Source organism: Protopterus annectens, chromosome 4.part1, assembly GCF_019279795.1.
Source record: "Protopterus annectens isolate FY-2018-M chromosome 4.part1, PAN1.0, whole genome shotgun sequence".
NCBI classification, from domain to species: Eukaryota; Metazoa; Chordata; order Ceratodontiformes; family Protopteridae; genus Protopterus; species Protopterus annectens.
In genome coordinates this window covers 303,896,120-303,919,193 of record NC_056734.1, presented here as the reverse complement: position 1 = coordinate 303,919,193, position 23,074 = coordinate 303,896,120, and the positions used below count along the sequence as shown (strand labels likewise).

Here is a 23,074-nt window from a genome sequence, read left to right as displayed (position 1 = left end):
ATGAAATGTTGTCTGTACTGTAAGCAGTACAGTCGTAGTTGGCTCTTCCAGCACCTGGTGCCAGTCCCCAATATAGTTCCCCAATGCTATCACCTCTTCAAGTGAGCAGCACACAAAAAAAGGACTTTTGTTTTTACTAGAGCAAACAGTCAGATCCCAATCCTGTCAGAGCTTCTACTTTTTAAAAACTTTTTTAAAGTGTAGCAAAGCTTTATGCACAAAGTGCTAAAGTGCTTTTCTGTATCAGGATTCAGAAATGATGGTGAAGAAAAAAAGAATGCAGGAACTACTCATCTTGATCTTACCCCCTAACACCTTACACCAGGGGATGCTGCCCCCTTTGCCCCACCTTAGCTACATTTCTCACTTTGTCATTTCCCATCATTACAGGCTTAACCTTGGAAAATGTACACAACTGTGAGTGTATTACAAACTATTTTCTCTACTGACTGGAGATTTATAATTGAAACTGAATGCTAATAATTCATGTTTCCTAGATACACCACAAAATACATTTGTCATTCAGAGTTTGCAAAGGTAACTACAATCATTTATATTTATTTAACAGTTTAGTATGAAATCAAAACATGAAATTACTTACTTTTTTGACATGTGTCAACATAATCATTGCAGCAGGTGCCAAGGAACTTGCATGATTCATGACAGCTGCAGAAAGTACCTGTAGGACTGCAAAAAATATTCATTCCTGTACAGCAAAGTGGTGGGTTTGATGATGAGCAGCCACGGGAAACCACTAAAAAGTGACAAAATAATTTAAAGGAAATATTTTTCCCACAAAATTAGTTGTGTAGATTGTCTAGCAATGATAGTTATAACAATTGCACTGACATTCAGGATGAGACAAAGACACTTAAAGATGAGTCTTATTCATTTTCACAGAACTGTTGAGGTACTTTACTGAAAAACTGTTTCCTGTCTACAAAAACCTTGACTAGTTGCTTCAGTCTGTGGAAAAATTAAATAGTTTTACATAAGAAAAATAGAAAGATATTCATTTTATTACTGATAATCTTCACACATACACATCTATAATATAATATGGATGTATTATTTGTAATTGAATGATCACAAAGTGGATATGAACAAAAGATGACTGACTTTAATAATTGGCTTAGTTTCTAGTGTCATTCTAAGGGGGTGCAATATTTGTCAGCATAGAAGGAGATGGTCAACAGACTATGCTACTTTGCCAGGGATGGTCTGAATCCCTGCACTCCAGGCTTTTGAATATTAGATAAAACATTGTCCTCATCCATAGTGTGTTTTTTAGGCAATGCCAAACTGAAAGTACTTCTGACCTAGCAAATCACAGCCAAGAAAATCTAAAGGTGTCACCGCTCAATGCTAGGAGTCTAAACAAAAACTCCTCTCCCTAGAATCTCTTCATCCTAGTGAATGCTAACGCCTGTGCTGTCACTGAGACTTAGTTTATAGCTGCTGAGAGCACACTGACAGTGCAAGGTTATAATGCCTTCCACAAATTTAGACCAGCTATTACTACACAGACAGAGACTAAGGGTGGAGTTGTCTCAATTTACATAAAAAAATAAATATACCTTGAGGCTCGTCAAACAGGACAATGCACTTGAGCTTCTCCCTGTTCAGATCACCATAGGCAAAATCCAGTACTACTTTCTTACAAGCTATAGGTCCCCTTCTATAATCCAGGAAACCCATTCCACCTATTTAAACTTATTGGAAACACTCACCAGCCAACCCAATGCCATATGCATGGGTGACGTTAATTGCCCACAATTAATTGGGAATCATAAATTACACCAAATATACAAGCACAGAGATTTCTGGGTTTTGTAAACACAGACTCCTGGGACCAGATTGTCAATACACCAACAAGGGGTGCAGCCATACTGGATCTGGTCCTCACTAATATGGGATTGTTCTGTACACTCCCAGTGTAATGTCTTGTCTGGGAAGGTCAGACAACAAAGTAAAAATAAAGCCTGGAATCCCAAGTAACCGTGAAATGTAAACAATCTACTCTAAGGCTAACTTTTTACTATTAAATGATAACCTGGCAAAAATTCAAGCCCCACAAACCCTGAGAACACTGTTGCCTACATAGAACTGTTCACAGAAGCCCTATAGTATACAAGCATAGAGGCAGTTGTACCATCAGGAAGAAGTACAGAACTAACTCTAAAAACAAGTCATCCTGGTGGAATCACAGCATCAACTGGCTGTATAACAGAAGGCAAAAAACTCATGGCAAAAATTAGGAGTTGCAGCACCCAGCAGGATAAAAGCACTCTCATCAAACTAAACAAAAAACTCAGAGGACAAGAAAGTCTTCCAATGCAAAACTGAGGTAAATTTGGCCTCCCAGGCCAAGGACAACCATAAGGCATTCTTTAGCTATGCCTGCAACATCAAAGGGAATACATACACATCATTGTAAATGGAGCCACCTATACTGAAACAGAAGATATGGCAAATCTTCTGGCCGACAAAATCATCAACAGCTTTACCCATCTCCCCCTATCAACCTTCCCTCAGGAAATACCATCAAATACAACTCTCCCTAATATTACTAGGGAACAGGTCCTTAGTAATATCTCTCTCTCTATGGCCAAGAACTCTGTATCAAAGAGTCCAGACAACATCCCAGGATGCTTTCTAAATAGCAGGAAATGTGATCAATCAGGCACTGTGGAATTGTTATTTAACTGTAGCCTCTTAACAGGCTTTGTGCCTCATGAATTGACAACAGCAATAATCATCCCTCTGCATAGAGGTGGGCCACCTACATACCCTGGAAACTACAGACCCATAAGTCTCATTACTCTCATATGCAAAGCCATGGAAAGAATTATCATGGAAATGATCAATACTGACATAGGAAACCTCCAGACACTGGAGTCAACCCAGTTTCATTTCATCAAGTGCAGGTCATGCCTACTTAACCTGCTGAACTTCTTTGAGAAGGTCACCAAAGCAATGGATGAAGGCAAAATGGTTCACATTGCCTACCTTGACCTGGCCAAGGCATTTTACACAATCCCTAACTTGGGCATTGTTAACAAACTTAAAAGATTAGGCACAAATCCTTATGTCAACCAATGGGCAACCAGCTTTCTCACAGACAGGAGCCAGGAAGTTAGAATTGGGGAGTATGCCTCTACAGAGAGGCCAGTCCCAAGTGGAGATCCTCAGGGATTGGTTCTTGGACTCCTCCTTTTTGGTATTTACTTCTCTGAAGTCAAGGCCAAAGTCAATGGCCTCTGTTTCACTGAATTTGCAGATGATTGCAAATTAGGAGCTGTCATTGAATCACCCATTGACACAAATGTTCTCCAAGAAGGGCTGACACAGATTAACAACTAGTGCCATGAAATACATAATAGTATTCTTTGGGAATTCATCCACCCCAGTAACTATCATATTGACAACACACCCCTAAAATGTGACCCGGTCTTCAAGGACTTGGGGACATACATACATAGTAATCTAGCCTCTGACTATCACATGTCTACAGTAGTGAGGAAATCATTTTATGCTGGACAATTTATAAACAAAGGTATGGCATCTAGGTCCAAGGAAGTCACTGTTTCACTGTATTCAGCATTCATCAGACCTATTATTGAGTACAGTGCCCCATTTGGTATGTACCTAACCAGGCATATCCAACAAATGGAATGTCCGCAGAGGTTCCTCACTAAAAGAATACAGGGCACAAGTAACATGTCCTATGCAGACAGTCTTAATGCCTTATCCCTGTATTCTGTCTCCTACAGGCTGTTGAGAGGAGCCATATGCCTGGCATACAAGGCATTGTCAGACCCCACTCTGATTGACCTCCTGCATATCTGCAAAACAAACAGCACCAGAATTACCCATTCTAAAGGCTTAAACCTTGCCTGTGATATAAATAGGACCTGCTGGAGAGACAGGTAGGTATGCCACAAACTACACCTTATCTGGAGCAGGCTCCCAATCCATCTGAAGAAGAGTTCCTCCCTAACCCAATTCAAGTGTAACTTTGGACAATTGGATGGGGAACAGGAAATTTTTCCCTGGTTTCACACCTATGTCTCTAAGGGACACATGCAGCCTGTAAATGGTTCGTCTATCAGGCTCTTGCTTGTAAATATTTCACCTCCCAAGCCACTGCTTATACCTATCTAGGGTACCAGAACTTGTCAGAGATTTGGTATGCATGGCTAGACTTAAAAAGGCCCATGTGGTTGTTAGCCTAGTAAACAACTATGAACCTATGAACCTATAAGATGTTTGGAATATCAATGTATAAATGCTGAAACACAAATTGCTGACACATTGTGAGCTTGCTCCAGGGATTACCGCAGAGTGGGCTAAACCAACAGGTGATTCTGCAGGGGGTTAAGCACCCTGCCAATTATATATACTAACTCAGAGATCACGCAGTCCCTGGGGAAAGAGAGTATTTCCCAACCTGGGAATTTTTGATACCTTGCACACATCAGTCATCTATGTCAAACACATGGTACTGACTAAACAGATGTCAACATTGGGATTGCTGGATCCAAAATAATAGAATTATAGCTATAGTTATATAGCTAGATAGATATATTTAAAATCCAAACAAATGTGGAATGGCGGTTAAAGATCTGCACAAGAGTAAAATAAGCAATAATGTAAGAAAAACTAGTGTGGTCTCCAAGCTGTTCAACATAAAACCAAAGTTTAATAAAATAAATGAATGAAACAGCAAGATAAGCATTTCTGGGTTCATATCACACCCTTCTTGAAATCTGCCATTAAAGTCTGAATCACACTATATATAGTAAAAAGATGACACATCCACAATCCCCTTTTCAGGCTCTTCCTTTTCAACAGCCAATCAAATCCTTCTGTATAACCTCTGCCCCTTCAAGGCAGGCTTGAGTAGTAAATTAGCATTAAACCCTGGAAACTTATACACCTGTAGTTCAGCTATCCATTCCATTTCTCATTGTTTTGTTTGCATTATAGCATTGCCCCCTCAGGCATTTTCTTGTAAAACTTGTAGGACCGTGAAATAAAAATAATGGCCCAAATTCTCTAATAATATAAATAGATCGATATATATTATAGATGCACATGCGTGTAAGAGCACACACACATACACACACACACACACACACACACACACACACACACACACACACACACACAAAATCTAACATCTTGTGTATTATTAAAGGAACTGGTAAGAAAAAAATCAGTTTATTATATAAAAAACAGCATATGATACAGGCTCTTCCAAGAAAAAACAAGGTGTCATGATTTAACCAAATAAGCCAACCAAATACCTTTAATTTAGTGTCATACAGCTAGAAAACCTCCTTTCATAGGTTTTTCTCCTATTCTCTGTGCTAGGAACAATTTCTGGTTTCTTCTTCCAAGTCTTACTCACCATACTTGTTCTGTCTACGAGAGCTGCTACTTTGGAAACCAATCCCCTTTTACAAAGGACAAATCCTCTCTGAGATTTTTCATTCCTCTTTTTTTATATGACATAAATTAGCTCATGAAACAAACATGTGCTTTCTAATACAGTCAATTATTCGTAAAGAAAAATGCATAACCTAACATAAAGACCACTCATTTAAAGTACCCCTACTCTATTTACAATGAATTTTGTACTTTACTTAGTTTTGGAGTTATGAAAAAGACTGAATTGTTCCTCTGCTTCTGCACTCACATATGAAGCACTGAACACAATGTGAATTATAGACACTGAAAATGCTGTCATAAGCCATGTCAGCTTTAAAAAGGCCTGTGGAAAGACAACAGACTAACCGGGCTAAAAGAATACAAGTAAATGGAGAAAGAATGAAGCACAGTATCACTTCATGCTCATCCTTTGAACAAAAAAATAAAGGCACCTAAAGACAAAGACAAAAGTACAGTTGTGTGCACTTACCAAAAATGTAGATGTTTGAGTGTATTCACTGTTGCAATCCTGACTGTTGGGATTTCCTGCCATGAAAGCCCTTGGTCCAACTACCAGAGAAAACTCTTTTCATCTCCCAGGATGGCAGATGCCCTAACCAACATCAGTACGCTCACATATAAAAGAGGGTTAGCCTGGATCATCACTTCAGTATTTTCTTGACCGCTTCTAGGAGGAGCCCAAAGTGTACCATAGGAGAACGAAGATAGGGGGACCTAAACCAGGGTAGCCTGGGGTAGAGTCCCATGGCTATTTTAGTTGATTTCTTACAGCCTGCCTAGTAGGCTGAGGGAGTAGGAGGGAAGGAAAGAAGACTGCAACAGTGAATACAGTAAAACATCTACATTTATGGCAAGTGTACACAAATATACTATGTGCTTTGTGTTTCACTGCTGCAGTTCTGACTGTTGGGAAGATTCCCAAAGTTTAATTGACTGTGGAAGGAGATCATGGAGAAGAAATGATTCCCTGCAAGACTACAAGATGCAAATTCTGCTCTAGACTTAGAAAGGACTGCCAGGTGGTCGTGTCTTCTGAAGCTATGCACAGAAGACCAGGTGGCTGCCTCCAAAATGTCTTTAGTGGAGACCCCCTTAAGAAAAGCTGCAGAAGTAGGTGTGGCCTTAGTTGAGTGTGACCTAATCAATTCAGGGGGCATTTTGCCATGATGGTTGTAACAGAAAGAAATGCAATGGGATATCCACTTGGAAATTGTCTGTTTAGAAGATGGCTTTCCTTCAGAGCCAGGGGCAAAGGTTATAAATAACTAGTCTGATTCCGTTAATGATTTTGTCCTGTCTAGGTAGAACAGTAGCATTCTGTGTACATCAAAAGAGTGAAGTATTCTTTCCCCTCTGTTCTGAGGGCTGAGGAAGAAGGTAGGTAGATGAATGGCCTGATTTAGAGACAAATTTTTGACCACCATAGGCATGAAAGAAGGGTTAGTTCTGAGCATTATAATGTTTCCTTTAACTGGTTAAGAGTAGTGCCTTTTCTACTGTCCACTTTATTTTGAGGAGCATCTTGCACTTGGTCAGGTCTGTGAGAGGGCAGACTGCTGTTGTAAAATGAGGCAAAAACTTGTTTTCTACTGTCAAGGTTTGTGGCATTTTTCTAATGGGAAATAGAAGGTATGATATCAGCTAGTTACAGTTTTTGTCATCTTCCTAAATAACATTTCTTATCCTAGACTTCCATGTTCATTTAAACCAGTCCACCGATCCAGCTGTCTGGGGATGGTACACCAAAGTTCTTTAGATGGTGCATTACTCTGGAGATAAAGGGAGTCCCTTGATCAGTGAGTTTTCCTTCAGCACTTCTACCCTGGAAAATTATAAACCGCACTTAGCTGCTGTAGTTGTAGCATTAGCTTTAAATAGTGAAAGAACTACAGAGTATTTAGTCGTATAGCCCAAAAAATAACATATATTAAAATCCATTGTTGGACTTTGCCAGTTGGTCAACAATGTCTACTGAAATATGTTGGAATGGCACTTGTATGATATGCATTTAAGTCAAAGTATTTTTAAAGCCTGGATAAGGGGCTGTCCTCTGACAGTCTAGGCATTCAGTACAAAAATTCTCAATGTCATACACTTTTGTGAGCAGATAAGCCCTTCTTAGGAACCAGACTTTTAAACTTGTCCATTCCCAGGGGTTACTCAAACACAATGGATGGGAGATCGCAGATATACCCCAGGGATTACCTCAGTGTCACTGCTCAACAGAGGCACAGCAAAATAATGGGTATAGTTCCTCATAGGCAGATAGCCTAGTATGAACCTATGAACCTATGAACCTATGAACATGACAGTGTAATAATCTTATCTCAATGCTTCTGAACTGCTTGGCACCAAAAGTTGACTTACCGCTTCCTCTCTAAGCTTAGTTCCTTTGTAGAACAAGTCACTTTATAACTCAAAGTACAAGTACAACGTTGAAACATGTTATTCAGTTTCTTTTCCTTCAACCTTAGCTATATTTTCCAATGTTCTCAAAGTATCATATTTGTGCCTTTTTAAAATTTAGTCAGATTACCTGCAAGTCATCTAATGCTGGGACTTGATCAATGTCAGCCTGTCAACAGGTAGAAGGTGTTGCATCCTTCCCTACCGACATAGACACTGGGGTTGGAGTGTTTTTTTCTTTTCCTAAAATAGCAATTCATAACAGCATTCTTTAGTGTCAGTTGCCATGTCTACTTTATTTTTTCGTATCCCCTTTACTTATGAACCTGATGCTTTGAACTGTCTACCCTTTCCTTAGAGTTCATTCATATTGACTCAATAGATATACCATTAGGTTACTTTTTCTTGTTTCCACTGTGCTTCCCTTCTCTGTTTCAGGGTGATTGAGCACCAGCTTCTCATTTTTTTTTTCCTGGTTGCTATCCTTGTGCAAAGTATTTATCTTTGTTTGTTTTTTTCCTTACAGATTCTTGTTGTCTAAAGTCTTCCATTTGAGATTTCTGTCTTACTCTAAAAGAAATGGGTTCAGAGCTCTGACCAAATAAAATGTATCTCTCTTTAACTTGCTTGAATTAAATCATTCTTATTTTTACATTTTGCCTTCTCAGTCTATCCCTTTGCTGCATAGAATTCTCTATTACTGGAGATTTCTTTTTTAGCTTGACAGAAAGCTAGAATTCATCTCAAGATGTGCATTTTTCATATGTTCTATCTGCCTTTTTTCAAATTATACATACCTCTCAGTCAGTGATTCCTTATCTGCACTTCTTCCAGTCATTTCTTCTCCCTGCTTTGCAGTATTATCAGGCTGCAATGGTTCTTCTACTGTCTGTTTTACAACAATTCCAGGCTGCAGTATTTGCAATATTTTGATGTGCAAGTCCTTTCCTTTTAGTGTTTTTTTCTTGCAGATTGCTCTGATATCTGAATTCAAATATATAGTGCTTTGTGGTTTGACTTACATGATTGTAGCAGTAAAGACAAATGCACACACGCGCATGCCAACGCACACACACACACACACACACACACACACACACACACACACACACACATGCACACACCCTCACAGTACTTTTCTGCTGCTCCACTAACTGCTATCTTGCTGCATGGACAGTAAAGGGTATATGTTTAGTCCCACTGTTTGATTCTAAAACCAGAGTGGTACAGTTTGTCTTTGAATCACTCTTCTGCACTATTTCCATCCTGCAGTAAGGCTCTGGGGCAGATCACATGATAAATTTACATTAGCTGTGTCCCAAGGCTACAAAATTTGCATGTAGTGTTGTCTGGCACAGCACTCTAGAACAATATACTCAGTGTTTCTGAATACTTACCATGCCATAGGACTTCCAACTGTAAAAACAAAACAAAGGCAAGGATATAGAGGTCATTTTTAAATGTACATGAGAAAGTTGAATTTGTAAACACATCTTGGTGATGAAGGCAAGAGATATTATTGGAGTTCAAATGACAAGGTATGGCAGGAGAACGACAGGGAGAATAAAGTCCCAGTCAGCAGCAGGTGTCCATCACCTCAGTGCACTTGATGAATGAAAAGCAATGTCACATGATTCCAATCAAGTAAGGAGTCTTTGAAAATATGAAATTGCACCCACAGAGAAAAAGGATAACTTTGCAAGGACTAATCTCTATAAAGCAGAGATGAAGAATGGTATTATTGTGCCTGGTGCATCCCCTAATCTTGTGCCACTGCCCTCCCAAAAAAAACTCATTCATTCTCTTAAACTGTAGCAAACTGTTTCCTGGATTTCTAGCAAGCAGTTTGTTCATAGGTTAATACTAGGCTAACTGCCCTTGTGAGCCATTTTAAGCCTAGCCAGTTATCCCTTGTGAGATTCAAACCCTGTACCTTATGTTTGTAAGGCAAACACCTTAACCATTAGGCCACCCTCCCAACCCTTGCTGCAGTTAATACTATCCACAGAGTGCTACAATGCACAGTGTTAACCACAAAACAAAACAAAAGAAAGCAATTTCTTTCAAACTGAATATAGTAAGCAGTTGCTACAGTTAGTTATTTATTTTACCCTTTTTGTAGACTAGGTTAGTCCCACTAGGCTTGTAGCTTCTTTCATGGGAGACCCACTCTGTATTGATACTGCTAGGGGAAATTTGATCAGGACAGCGGGGAACACAGGTGGGAGTTAGGGTTGGCATAATGGTTAAGGTCTTAACCCCGCAGTTTCAGAGTACAGAGTTTGGTTATCCAACTCTGATGGACCTTTTGCACATTTAAAAAACACTAGTTTCAGGGGTATAAATTTAACTTGTGACATAAATAAGACATGTTGACATGGCAGATATGTGCCTCAAAGGATCCCCATGCTCTGGAACAGGATCCCCATCCATGTGAAGCAGAGTCCATCCCTAACCCTATTTAAGTATAACCTTGAACAATGGATTGAAATTTGGAAATTCTCCCTGGGTCTGGCCCACATGACTCTGATAGGGGTCCCTATTAATTCATCGAATGAAAACATCATTGAACTGCATTTAATCAGAAATAACATTTGTTGAACCATTCTGACTGAGATTGCATTACAGTAGGTATCAGAAAATTTGTCCTTTCCCCACTGTAGTGTGATCTTGGAGCTGGTAAATATAATTAGCGGAGGGGGGATGTTCAATGGATGGCATTTCCAATGAAGGGCCATTCAACAATGTTTTCATTTGATGAATTAATATAGATCCCTTTGATAGACAGAGGCAGACAGTAATGCCCAGACAAACATATCATCCCCACATAACTCTAGAAACTTCCTTTCTAACATACCCCTCCTAATAAACACCCATGATACATAAGGACACAATTGGGATTGCATGGCTAGACTTATAAAGGCCCTGATTGTAGTTAGCCTAATGAACCTATGGCCATATGATCTTCCCCTACGCTTTTTGATTGGTGCGATGGATTCTCTTATATCCACCTGAGCTACCACTAGCTTAAGTAGATGGGTCACATTTAATGTCTCTTTTGAAGGATTGTATACTCAGGAGTACAGCACTACTCCCCTTATGCTGCACTGCAGTGTCAGCAGTCAGTCTACTTGGTGTGGGAATAGAACCCACAGCCTTCTGCACTAAAGGTGAGTGTGCTGTCTGTTTCACCACTGACACTGTTATAACCTGGTCAAGAAAACGATAAATGAAAAATAAAAAATAAAATAAATCTTCTGCACCAAAGGTAATTGTGCAACTTGTTGAGTCACTGACAGTACTGACATAATGAGATATGCATGCTGTTCATAGGTTCATAAATTCATAAGTTCATACTAGGCTAATGACCACAAGGGCCTTTTTAAGCCTAGCCATGAATCCCAAATCTCTGTCAAGTTCTGATACCCTTGATAAGTGTAAGCATGGGCCTGGGAGATGAACCATTTACAGGTTACCTCTGTCCATTAGAGACATAGGTTACAAACCAGGGATGAATTTCTGGTTTCTCATCCAGTTGTTCAAGTTGCACTTGAATTAGGTTAGGGAGGAACTCTGCTTTACATGGATGGGGAGCCTGTTCCATAGATGAGGTAGTCTCTGGTATACATATCTATCTCTCCAGCAGGTCTTATTTATATCACAGGCAAGGTTTAAGTCTTTAAAGTGGGTAATTCTGGTGCTGTTTGTTTTTTGGACATGCAGGAGGTCCATCAGAGTGGGGTCTGACAATGCCCCTTTTGCCAGGCATATGGCTCCCCTCAAAAGCCTGTAGGAGACAGAATACAGAGATAGGGCCTTGAGGCAGTCTGCATGGGACATTTTACTTACTCTTTGTATTCTTTTAGCGAGAAACCTCTGTGGACATTCCAGTTGTTGGATATGCCTGGTTAGGTATGTACCAAAAGGTGCATTGCACTCAATAATAGGTCTGATGAATGCCAAATACAATGGAATAATGACTTCATTGGACTTAGATGCCATACCTTTGTTTATAAGTTGCACAACATAGAATAATTTCCTCACCACTGTAGACACGTGATGGTCAAAGGCTAGATTACTATCTATGTGTGTCCCTATGTCCCTGACTACTGGGTCAGCTCTAAGGGGTGTGTTGTCAATACGATAGGTACCAGGGATGGATGACTTCCCAAATGATACAATTATGCATTTCTTGGGATTTAATTTTAGTCCATGGCTCTGACACCAGTTGTTTGTCTGTGTCAGCACCTCCTGGAGAACATTTTTTTCAGTGATAGATTCAATGACAGTTCCTAATTTGCAATCATCTGCATATTTAGTCCACCAGAGACTACTGACAGTGGCCTTGATGTCTGAGAAGTAAATGCCAAAAAGGAGCGGTCCAAGGACTGATCCCTGAAGGACTCCACTTGTGACAGGCCTCTTTGCAGAGGTGGACTCCCCAATTCTAACTTCCTGCATCCTGTCTGTGAGCCAGTTGGCTATCCAACGGATGACATACGGGTTTGTACCTAGCCTCTTGAGTTTGTCAACAATACCTGAGTGGAATATTGTGTTAAATGCCTTGGCCAGGTCAAGGTAGTTAGTATGATCAATTTTGCCCTCATCTATTGCTTTGGTGACCTTCTCAAAAAAGTCCACCAGGTTGAGTAGGCATGTTCTTCCCTTGACAAAACAATCTGGGTTGGGTCAAGCGCCTGGAGGTTTACTATATTTCTATTGATCATTTCCATGATAATTCTTTCCATGGCTTTGCATATAAGACTAGTGAGACTTATGGGTTTGTAGTTCCAGGGTCTGTAGATGGTCTACCTTTGTACAGAGGGATGACTTGCCTTTCTCCATTCATGAGGCATGAAGGCTGTTTGGTGGCTACAGTTAAATAGTAATTCCAGAACTGTTTAACAAGAATGCATTCAGAATGACTGTACTGCAGTGGGAACTGTAGAATAACAATGTATTCACTTGCTCTTTCTATTACTGAGTCTGTACATAAACATGTACTGCTCTTATTATAATCTATCACTTTGTTGTTCCTTACCAACACAACAAGAATAAATGGTTGTGATAGAAATTATGTACATTCCAGTGCATGTACAGGGACAAGTATGTAAAATGCAAAGATATAGCAACCCAGCCATTTGTTTATTTTTCACTTTTGTTATTTTTCTGGTTATACTGTGCATGTCCAATCATTGAAGATATATATATATATATATATATATATATATATATATATATATATATATATATATATATATATATATATATATATATATATATATGTTGGCTGGGTTTCTTTTAGTTGCCTTGATGTGCATCTGAATTCAACAGAGTGCAAAGCTACTTGTCAATGCAATGTTTTGCTTATCAACACACAGTATTTCAGATGGACAACATACAAAAAGAAAAACTATTCTCACATGTTAAAATCTCAGCTTCAGAAACTCTAGCCATTTCAGTAGTTACAGATGTAACTGCTGAAATGAATTGTTGTAGGAAGGAATGGATAAATGACACACTTGCGCTATCTTCTCTTACAACAAAAAGAGGAAACGCAGTGTGTACAAAGCAAAAGAAATTTAATGAAAGATGACACACTCCACAAAATGTAGTTCTTTCATTTATACATGCAAAATTGCTTGAATTAAAACGTTAGTTTCACCTAATCCTATAGGCTTCCTCAGAACTAACTGTATTACAAACAAAACCATTTAAATAACAAACTCTTGCCATTATTTAAAGACATACTAACATATAAACAATAGTACTTTCATTACATACACTTTATAAACATTTTACTTGCTAAAAGTACTTTTTCTCAATCACTAATAGCTGTAGGTAGAATTCAATGCAACATACCTAATCGTAAATCATAATGACAAAAAAAGGGACTGATGGATATTTTATTCTATTTATCATGATAGTTATATATCTGTTCTGACAACGCTTGCTGGTTTTCTGAATATATTTATTCTTAATGTCAATTAACTTAATATGGGTAATTGTTAAAAAACTATTAAAAAAACTATTTAAAAAAACTATTGAAAAAAACTATTGAAAAACTATTAAATGCTCTTTGTTGTAGCTTGGACAATATTGTAAATATGTTAGAAAGGTAGGAAAATGTATATATGTGTAATTTGTGAAGATACAAATAAAATTAAAAATACAAATAAAATTAACGTAAAAAAGAAAGAAAATCTCATAGATAATACTAGAAATTTAAAAATAAGCATTTTATGAATGGATGAATATTTTGAGTCACATAGGAATGTACAAATTTTTTTTTAAAATGTATAAAATTAAAAAATCTTTAAAAAAATTTTTTATATATATAAAATATTTTCTATATATAATTTATGATATCTTAATAATCAATTGAAATACAACTATTACTTTGTACGTTTGTTGTATTTAAATAATATTCAATTGACCCTAGAAGTAGTGTCTTACTGGATAGACTATAAGGTTCTATATAATATTAATAAATATTTTTAAAAACATGAATTAATTATATAATGATAATGTGTTAAAAAATATGTTAAAAAATATGTTAAAAAATATTTTTGTTTTGATGTTGTATTCCTGTTTTTGTTTTTAGTGTTTTTTTTGGTTATGTTACCTATTGTTATTTTTATTTTTGTTTTTATTTTTATTTTTGTTCTATCTTCAGAATTGTGTGTAGATGCCTTTTCTGGTAAAATGCCCTCCAATAATAACCTTTATAATCTTAATAAAGGTTTAACAGCTATCGATTCATTAAGACCTGGTGCTGTAGCTGCATCAGTAAATAATTGCCACCAGATTTCCTTAAAACTCAACATCTCTTTGCGATTGTCTCCTCCCAACCTAGGCTTAATGTGTTCCAAAATTCCAAAAGAGAACACATGATCAACTCCCTCCTTCTCAACATGCCTGTATAATGCATTATTAGTATCCTTTTTTCTAATACAGTAGGTGTGATCATAAATTCTCTTTCTAAATGCTCTCTCCGTTTTTTCCACATAATATGCAGTACATGTCAAACATTTAGCCAAGTAAATCACATATGAAGTGTTACAATTGCCCGTTGTATACCTAATGACTGTCCTATTGATGTTGTTTAAAACAGTTTCTGATGTTCTTGTAATAAACTGACATTGGTTACAGTTCTCACATTTTTTTGTTTTGGGCATCCTATCTGTGTCATTTCTTACAAAGTTGGACACTTTGGTATATTCAAGCATTTTCTTTAAATTGTCTGCCATCTTATATACTGTGAGGGGTTTACTACCCAATAACTTAGAGATCTGTGGGTCAATTTGGAAAATTTTCCAATGCTTCTCCAAAATACCTTGGATTGTACTAACATATGGTGTATAAGGGAGAATGCATGCTTTCTGATATCTCTTAGTACTAGTTTCTTCTTTGTCCTTAATGCCTATGTCAGTCACACCTAGTAAAGGTGAATATAGTGTTCCCCATCTTGTTGTGACATACTGAGCTACTTCAGTCAGCATTTTACTGTTGTATTTCCTCTCTTTGAACATTTCTGTAATGAATTCAATTTCTTTTTCCATCTCTTCTTTTCTAGACGTCATTCTAACCGCCCTAATACATTGGCCTTTGAATATATTGTGCAGCATTTTTCTAGGATGGTGGCTGTAGGTGGGAACTACGAGACAGTTTCTTTGAATGAGATTAACATAGCGTTACTATTGGAAGAAACTAGTACTAAGAGATATCAGAAAGCATGCATTCTCCCTTATACACCATATGTTAGTACAATCCAAGGTATTTTGGAGAAGCATTGGAAAATTTTCCAAATTGACCCACAGATCTCTAGGTTATTGGGTAGTAAACCCCTCACAGTATATAAGATGGCAGACAATTTAAAGAAAATGCTTGAATATACCAAAGTGTCCAACTTTGTAAGAAATGACACAGATAGGATGCCCAAAACAAAAAAATGTGAGAACTGTAACCAATGTCAGTTTATTACAAGAACATCAGAAACTGTTTTAAACAACATCAATAGGACAGTCATTAGGTATACAACGGGCAATTGTAACACTTTATATGTGATTTACTTGGCTAAATGTTTGACATGTACTGCATATTATGTGGGAAAAACGGAGAGAGCATTTAGAAAGAGAATTTATGATCACACCTACTGTATTAGAAAAAAGGATACTAATAATGCATTATACAGGCATGTTGAGAAGGAGGGAGTTGATCATGTGTTCTCTTTTGGAATTTTGGAACACATTAAGCCTAGGTTGGGAGGAGACAATCGCAAAGAGATGTTGAGTTTTAAGGAAATCTGGTGGCAATTATTTACTGATGCAGCTACAGCACCAGGTCTTAATGAATCGATAGCTGTTAAACCTTTATTAAGATTATAAAAGGTTATTATTGGAGGGCATTTTACCAGAAAAGGCATCTACACACAATTCTGAAGATAGAACAAAAATAAAAATAAAAACAAAAATAAAAATAACAATAGGTAACATAACCAAAAAAAACAATAAAAACAACAACAGGAATACAACATCAAAACAAGAATATTTTTTAACACTTTTTAACACATTTTTTAACACATTAATATTACATAATTAATTCATGTTTTTAAAAATATTTATTAATATTATATAGAACCTTACAGTCTATCCAGTAAGACACTACTTCTAGGGTCAATTGAATATTATTTAAATACAACAAACGTACCAAGTAATAGTTGTATTTCAATTGATTATTAAGATATCATAAATTATATATATAAAAAATATTTTATATATATAAAAAATTTTTTTAAAGATTTTTTAATTTTATACATTCTTTTAAAAAATTTTGTACATTCCTATGTGACTCAAAATATTCATCCATTCATAAAATGCTTATTTTTAAATTTCTAGTATTATCTATGAGATTTTCTTTTTTCATGTTAATTTTATTTGTGTTTTTAATTTTTTATTTATCTTCACAAATTATACACATATATACATCTTCCTACCTTTCTAACATATTTACAATATTGTCCAAGCTACAACAAAGAGCTTTTTAATAGTTGTTCAATAGTTTTTTTCAATAGTTTTTTTAAATAGTTTTTTTAAATAGTTTTTTAATAGTTTTTTAACAATTACCCATATTAAGGTAATTGACATTAAGAATAAATATATTCAGAAAACCAGCAAGTGTTGTCAGAACAGATATATAACTATCATGATAAATAGAATAAAATATCCATCAGTCCCTTTTTTTGTCATTATGATTTACGTATTAGGTATGTTGCATTGAATTCTACCTACAGCTATTAGTGATTGAGAAAAAGTACTTTTAGCAAGTAAAATGTTTATAAAGTGTATGTAATGAAAGTACTATTGTTTATATGTTAGTATGTCTTTAAATAATGGCAAGAGTTTTCGCGCCATTAAGGTTATTTAAATGGTTTTGTTTGTAATACAGTTAGTTCTGAGGAAGCCTATAGGATTAGGTGAACTAACGTTTTAATTCAAGCAATTTTGCATGTATAAATGAAAGAACTACATTTTTTGTGGAGTGTGTCATCGTGAGCCGTTTTTCATTAAATTTCTTTTGCTTTGTAGTTACAGATGTAAGATGGTGACATTATTACTGTGATAATTCAACGGCAAATTGATTTTTATTTTTCATTCATGTTATCTTTTTTTATGTGACTTTACATATAGCTGTCAAACTGATGTTTTGTAATTCTGACTAGAGTTTAAGTTTTACAAGTGCCATTTATTACATGTTTGCAAACTATGTCTGGTGTAGTAACTCTCTTACTGGAACTGAAAGGAGTTTAAACTCTCCTCTGGATTAAAAGGAGCACTTTTTAAGTGTCTGGCTATGTAAGAAATGCATCTCCTTTCCAATAACAGACTACGTGCTCTTTAGAGGAAGATTGTGTATACTTCTGTTGGGAAACCTTCTACACTAATATATTCTTCATATTAATCATTTAATTGATTTTAGTTAACATCGACATATTAAATAGTCTTGGAAAATGAGGTTCTTGCATTTAATTTATGTATAAGGGCAGTTTATTATGGAATTTATATTAATTCTTGAGTTTTAAGTGTTGGCTAGCTTTGCAGGGAGGAGAGAATTAATATTCTAAGTTTTTAATAGCATTTGTTTTCATCCGTATCCTGACCTTCTGTTGTGAGCAGACTCATTCTTGTGACTGTTAGTCTGTTTTGTAATCCTGCAGATTAGCTTTTTTGATATTATAAGTGTTACTGAATAAAATTAATCAGAACTAATCAATGTGTTCTGTACCATAGCTGAAGTCTACCACCTAGCAAAGGTTTTCTTACCTGAAGTCAAATAAGTGATTTTGTAGCAAGTTTGTTGTGTTGAATCTCATTGCAGACACAGGTAGGGATTTATCAGAATAAGAAATGTGCCAGTATAATTAGTTACAGCAGCAGATAGATTATAAAAAGTATTCTCAAAGGATTTAATTTATTCATGTGCTTAAATGCCTTTGACACTGAGGAAATGCCATGTTTGTGTGGCCCATTTATACAGAAGAGCACATAAAAGTGGTCAAAAGAATCAGTGCATTTATGACAAGAGAGTAAGTTACTGGAATAATTATATCTCCTGACAAAAACTGCCAAGGTGTAACCCTGAAGGTTTTTGCCTACTTTCTTCATAGAAGCGCAGTTGGAGTGGGTTATATTAAGTTGGTGTGAGGGGATCTATGTGGAATGTGAGGAACAACATCCACATGGAGACACTGTATTGTCAGTTTTACTGTTGTTCATTTTTTTGGCTATGTTTGCTTACATTCTAATTACAATCAAATGATCATCCTAGACATTTAAAGGATATTTATCCAATGGATATAGAAGTTTTGATCTGTGATATAGGTAGTGCAACTGAAAAGTCAGATTTTATGCATTTAATGTAAAATGGTGCAACACCTGTCCTTATTTCAGTTTTTGGACTATCAGGAATAAGCCTGAGGCACACCCTATACAACTGAGTAGGAACATTTTCACAATGGTAAGATGACTACATTTGGTCATGCATGCATTTTCTTGTTTGCATGATGGCCAAAACTGTTTCGATTATTAATCATGAGACTCAGTATGACTTTAATCCTTATCATCCAAGATGGAGTCTTGCACTGCTAAAGTGATATGTTTACAGAATGAGACAATGTTTTAGTCATATAGTCATTAGAGTAAACAACACTTATTTGACTTTTTGCATTAACAAGGAGCTCTGAGATATTTAATAAACTCTAAAAATTGACAAAACCTAATGTACAATGCCTGCAACAAAGATGTAGTATATATAGAGGTGTCGTTTTCTGCATATTGTGTAAACTAGCAGCACCGCAATGCACTGACATTCTGCTGATAAAAATGTAAAGAATATATGAGGTCAAATATGGAACCTGATGGAATGGAAAAATGAGAAGAGGGACACAAATTGTATCTTATATAGCTGGCTTTTTCCTTATGGAAGGCTTGCAAGAAGTTGGCTTGAGCTCTAAAACAGTTTTCTGTGAGAAAGTCGAGTTGTTCTAAGCTTACAGTCACATTTTTGGGCATAGTCTACACTCAGTGCAGCAACAGCATAACACTGGTTATTTAAATTGCATGACTGTGATCATACTTTCTAGAGGTAAAGGGACTTCAGATTAAGAAAAATAAAGTACAGGGCTGTGGCAAGAAAGTCTCCCACATGGGGTGATACAATCATTTGTATTTGTGAGTCACTTGTTTTTAAAGTTACAGCCCGTTGTAGATGAATTATAAAAATGTGTATTCAAACTGGTACTATAATACAAAGTCAGATGCATTGAGAAAATGCCATGGTCCCATTAGTAAGATGTAGAGGAACTTATGAAAATACATTGTGAAATTAATGAACATGAACTAGTAACATGACTTAGACTTAGTTGAATACAGAAGCATTTAATGTATTTCAGCAGAGCAGTTTCAGTCCCGGAGCCGAACATAAAATAATGATTGGAATCAGATACCAGGTTACTAATACTGATATGGTAAGGGAATTGCATAAGGATATGTTTTTTCTAGCATTATAGTTGAGGGAGAGAACAGTGTGGTGAGTCAGAAAATAGTGTATTTGTTCAAGAACCTTATTTATGAAGGTACACAATAAAAGCCTTCCACCATGACAGTGTAGGAATATGAGTATGCAGTGCAATGCATCACAAGGGTGGAGATCATGCAAGGAATTTCTCTACCAGAAAACTAGATAGTTCAGGCAGTGTACCACCAAAGCAAAACGTACTTACTTTTTATTTCCCAAATAGTTTTCATATAAAGTTGGAAAAGCCACAAGTATGTTCTTGAGAAGGGAGAGGATCTATCAACATATAATCTGGATACAGAGAAAGTTCAAAAGTGGAGGCCTTATGGATCATATTCTTATAATATAAGATGAACATAACCAGTTTTTGCAGAAGAACAGGGATGAAGAAAAAATGAAAAGAGAGTGTTTGCCAGGCTAAGAAGCTGGCTGATGCCTAACCAAAACCATATATGGTTATTACACATTGTTGTTTAATGAAGTAAACATTTGTCCTTTCTGTTCAAATGGAGCATATCTTTCATCATTTAATTTGTAACAGAAGGGAGAACATATTTTATTGTAATATCACCACAGAATCATTACATAAGTGTTTATATTTATGGTGATGCAGAGTAAAGATTTAGCTTTAACTTTACATTTCTATACAGATACCACAGAATTATGAACAGAGAAGGACATGTTTAAAGTGATCTTGCAACAGATATAATTTGGAAGTGATCAGCTTCTTTTACACTGTTTGAGTAAGAATAATGCTATGTCTTTAGGTCATGTTATCGAGAACAAGTGGAATACAAAGTGCCACATTCATAGGAATTGCTACTTCATCACATCTACCTGATGGACCCTTGCCTTTTTTATTGAGTTTATGGTGTTCTTGCTGCAACAAGTGTGTCTTTTGCATTCACTCTGTATGAGGTGATACTTTCATTAATATTTTAAAAGGAAGTATTCTCTTAACTGGATGGTAAAGAGACTGCTAAGTTAAACGACAGAATGTGCACAATGTTTAAATGTAAATAGTGCACATTCTATTGTGAATAATCATCCAGCTCATGTCCCACTTGAACTGCACCACTGTTTAAAATACAGCGGTCTAATCTGTTAGCCTGAGATGTAAATGTAGTGGGGGTATTCTCAACTAAAGCAAAAGAATGAGCAAAACATGACAAATTTATTGAAAATGTCTAGTTAGTTTACAATACTCTGTCCTATTCATGGTCTCAGGGGAGACAGAGCTTATTAAGTCAGTTAATGGGTATGAAGCAGTGAACCATTACTGGTATGGTGGGATACCAGTACTTCTAAATACACACATGCAAACACACATGCTCGCTCGCGCACACACACACACACACACACACACACACACACACACACACACACACACTAAAAATTGTATCTGAGGCAGTTTAAAGGTTAACCAGTCAACATATCTGCATGTCTTTAGGATGTGGGAAGAAAGCAGTAACCCTGATGAAAGCCAAAAAAGGCACAGGGAAAACATGATCCATACACATAAAAAGTTTTACAAGGTACATACTGACTATCAATAAACATTAATCATATTCATAGCTAACATCAACAAATTACTTTTAACATAATAGCTTAACTCGTTCAGTCCTGAGCAGCAATTCCCTAAGAACTTTCCTCCAAAATCATCTACTGAAAATACATTCCATAAGATCTGCAATATCTGATAATGTATGAGTTAGAAAAATGAAGAGTTACAAACTAGTGTTTGTATCAAAAGTGTATCTATAGCTGTGGACAGTGTATTACAGATTTATGAAAGAAAAAAATATCTTTTGTTTGCCAAAATTTACATCTCTGTAAATATGCAAGATAGATTCTGGATATTAGTAGAGCAAATGTTAATGATGTCTGACAAGAACAGTTTAACATAGTGCTGTTTTGTGATATTGTAAAATCTATGCCAATTATGCATATAATATTTTGCAATATTTCAGAACAATATTAATCTAGAAAAGTGTGTGTGTTAGATGGCAAGTGGTCACTTTTGTATGACAGCACCATTTCCTCACCTGTAGGTCACACAGATTTTATGAAGATAATGAAGTTATGAAAATACTGCTAATAGCCATTAACTGCTTTATCATGGTCCTGATCTTAGCATGCCAATAAAAACTAGAAAACAAACTGTCACCAGATAAAAGCTAAGCTGTTATACACTGCTTTTTTATGTTGATGCTGAGCCTTCATTTCTGAAAATATATTCCCTTGTTAAAGAGCATGTACAATGTTAACATGAAAAGTTGCCTTACTCACTGGAAATACATCCATTGTTATCAGGCTTGCATGATAAATATGCAGTCAGCAATAACTGCTATAGTATAACCATATACTATTACATTTGCTTTTATCACACTATGAAGCATTAAATTACAGTACTTTGAAAGCAAACCAGAAAAAAATCACTGTAGTGACCCTCAGGAGTGGGATTTAACATGGGATTTGCATGGGAAAGCAAGTTCAACTCTGCATGACTTGATGTGTGATTGACAGCCTCAGAGCTTAACTATTTCTGGAACCTGTCAGATGTAAAGGTAGTCACCAGACTCAATACAAAGAATGACAAAAAGTGAAAAGCTTTAATAAAATTAAAGGCAGCATCTTGTTGTTAGATTCTTGATACTTAGAGTCTGTTTTTGTAGGCTGATTGAAAAGCCGGCACAAAAATGGATATAATGTTGTAGGACTGCTGTCTTCTCACAAACTAATTAAAACTCTGTCAAAATTGGTGCTAAACTGGTGTTACTAAAATAAATTATCCTACATAACCACAGGAGAACTATTTAAATTAACTCTACCACACATTGATGACTTTGGAATCAAATAAACTGTAATATACTTAAGTACCAAATGAGGTGACGTATGTTAAATTGCTTTTGTATGACACATTTAGCTTTTTTATTCAGCCCTATTACTAGCACACCTCCCTTCAAAATTACCCTTTTTCTATTAATCAATTTCCCTTTGAATACCTCTAGTAGCTCCTGCTTGATTACCAGTCTTGATATTCCATTCTACTATCCATGAAGAAGTAAATACAAAGTCTTCCCAAGAGTAGATGAACCAAGCAATTGAGTGCCTAGGCCTTCTCTCATCTGTCCTTTCG

At 36.2% G+C, this 23,074-nt stretch overlaps 1 protein-coding gene across 4 annotated transcripts in view; it reads right to left on the bottom strand.

Annotated features, from left to right (window-relative positions):
- LOC122800837 (venom phosphodiesterase CdcPDE-like) overlaps positions 1–23,074 on the bottom strand; it is a 358,459-nt gene that overhangs the window by 71,166 nt on the left and 264,219 nt on the right. For all 4 annotated transcript variants that reach the window (XM_044070144.1, XM_044070141.1, XM_044070142.1 and 1 more), the window contains exon 6: positions 602–754. In XM_044070144.1, coding sequence (XP_043926079.1) covers positions 602–754 — 153 coding nt within the window. The remainder of the gene's footprint in view (positions 1–601; positions 755–23,074) is intronic.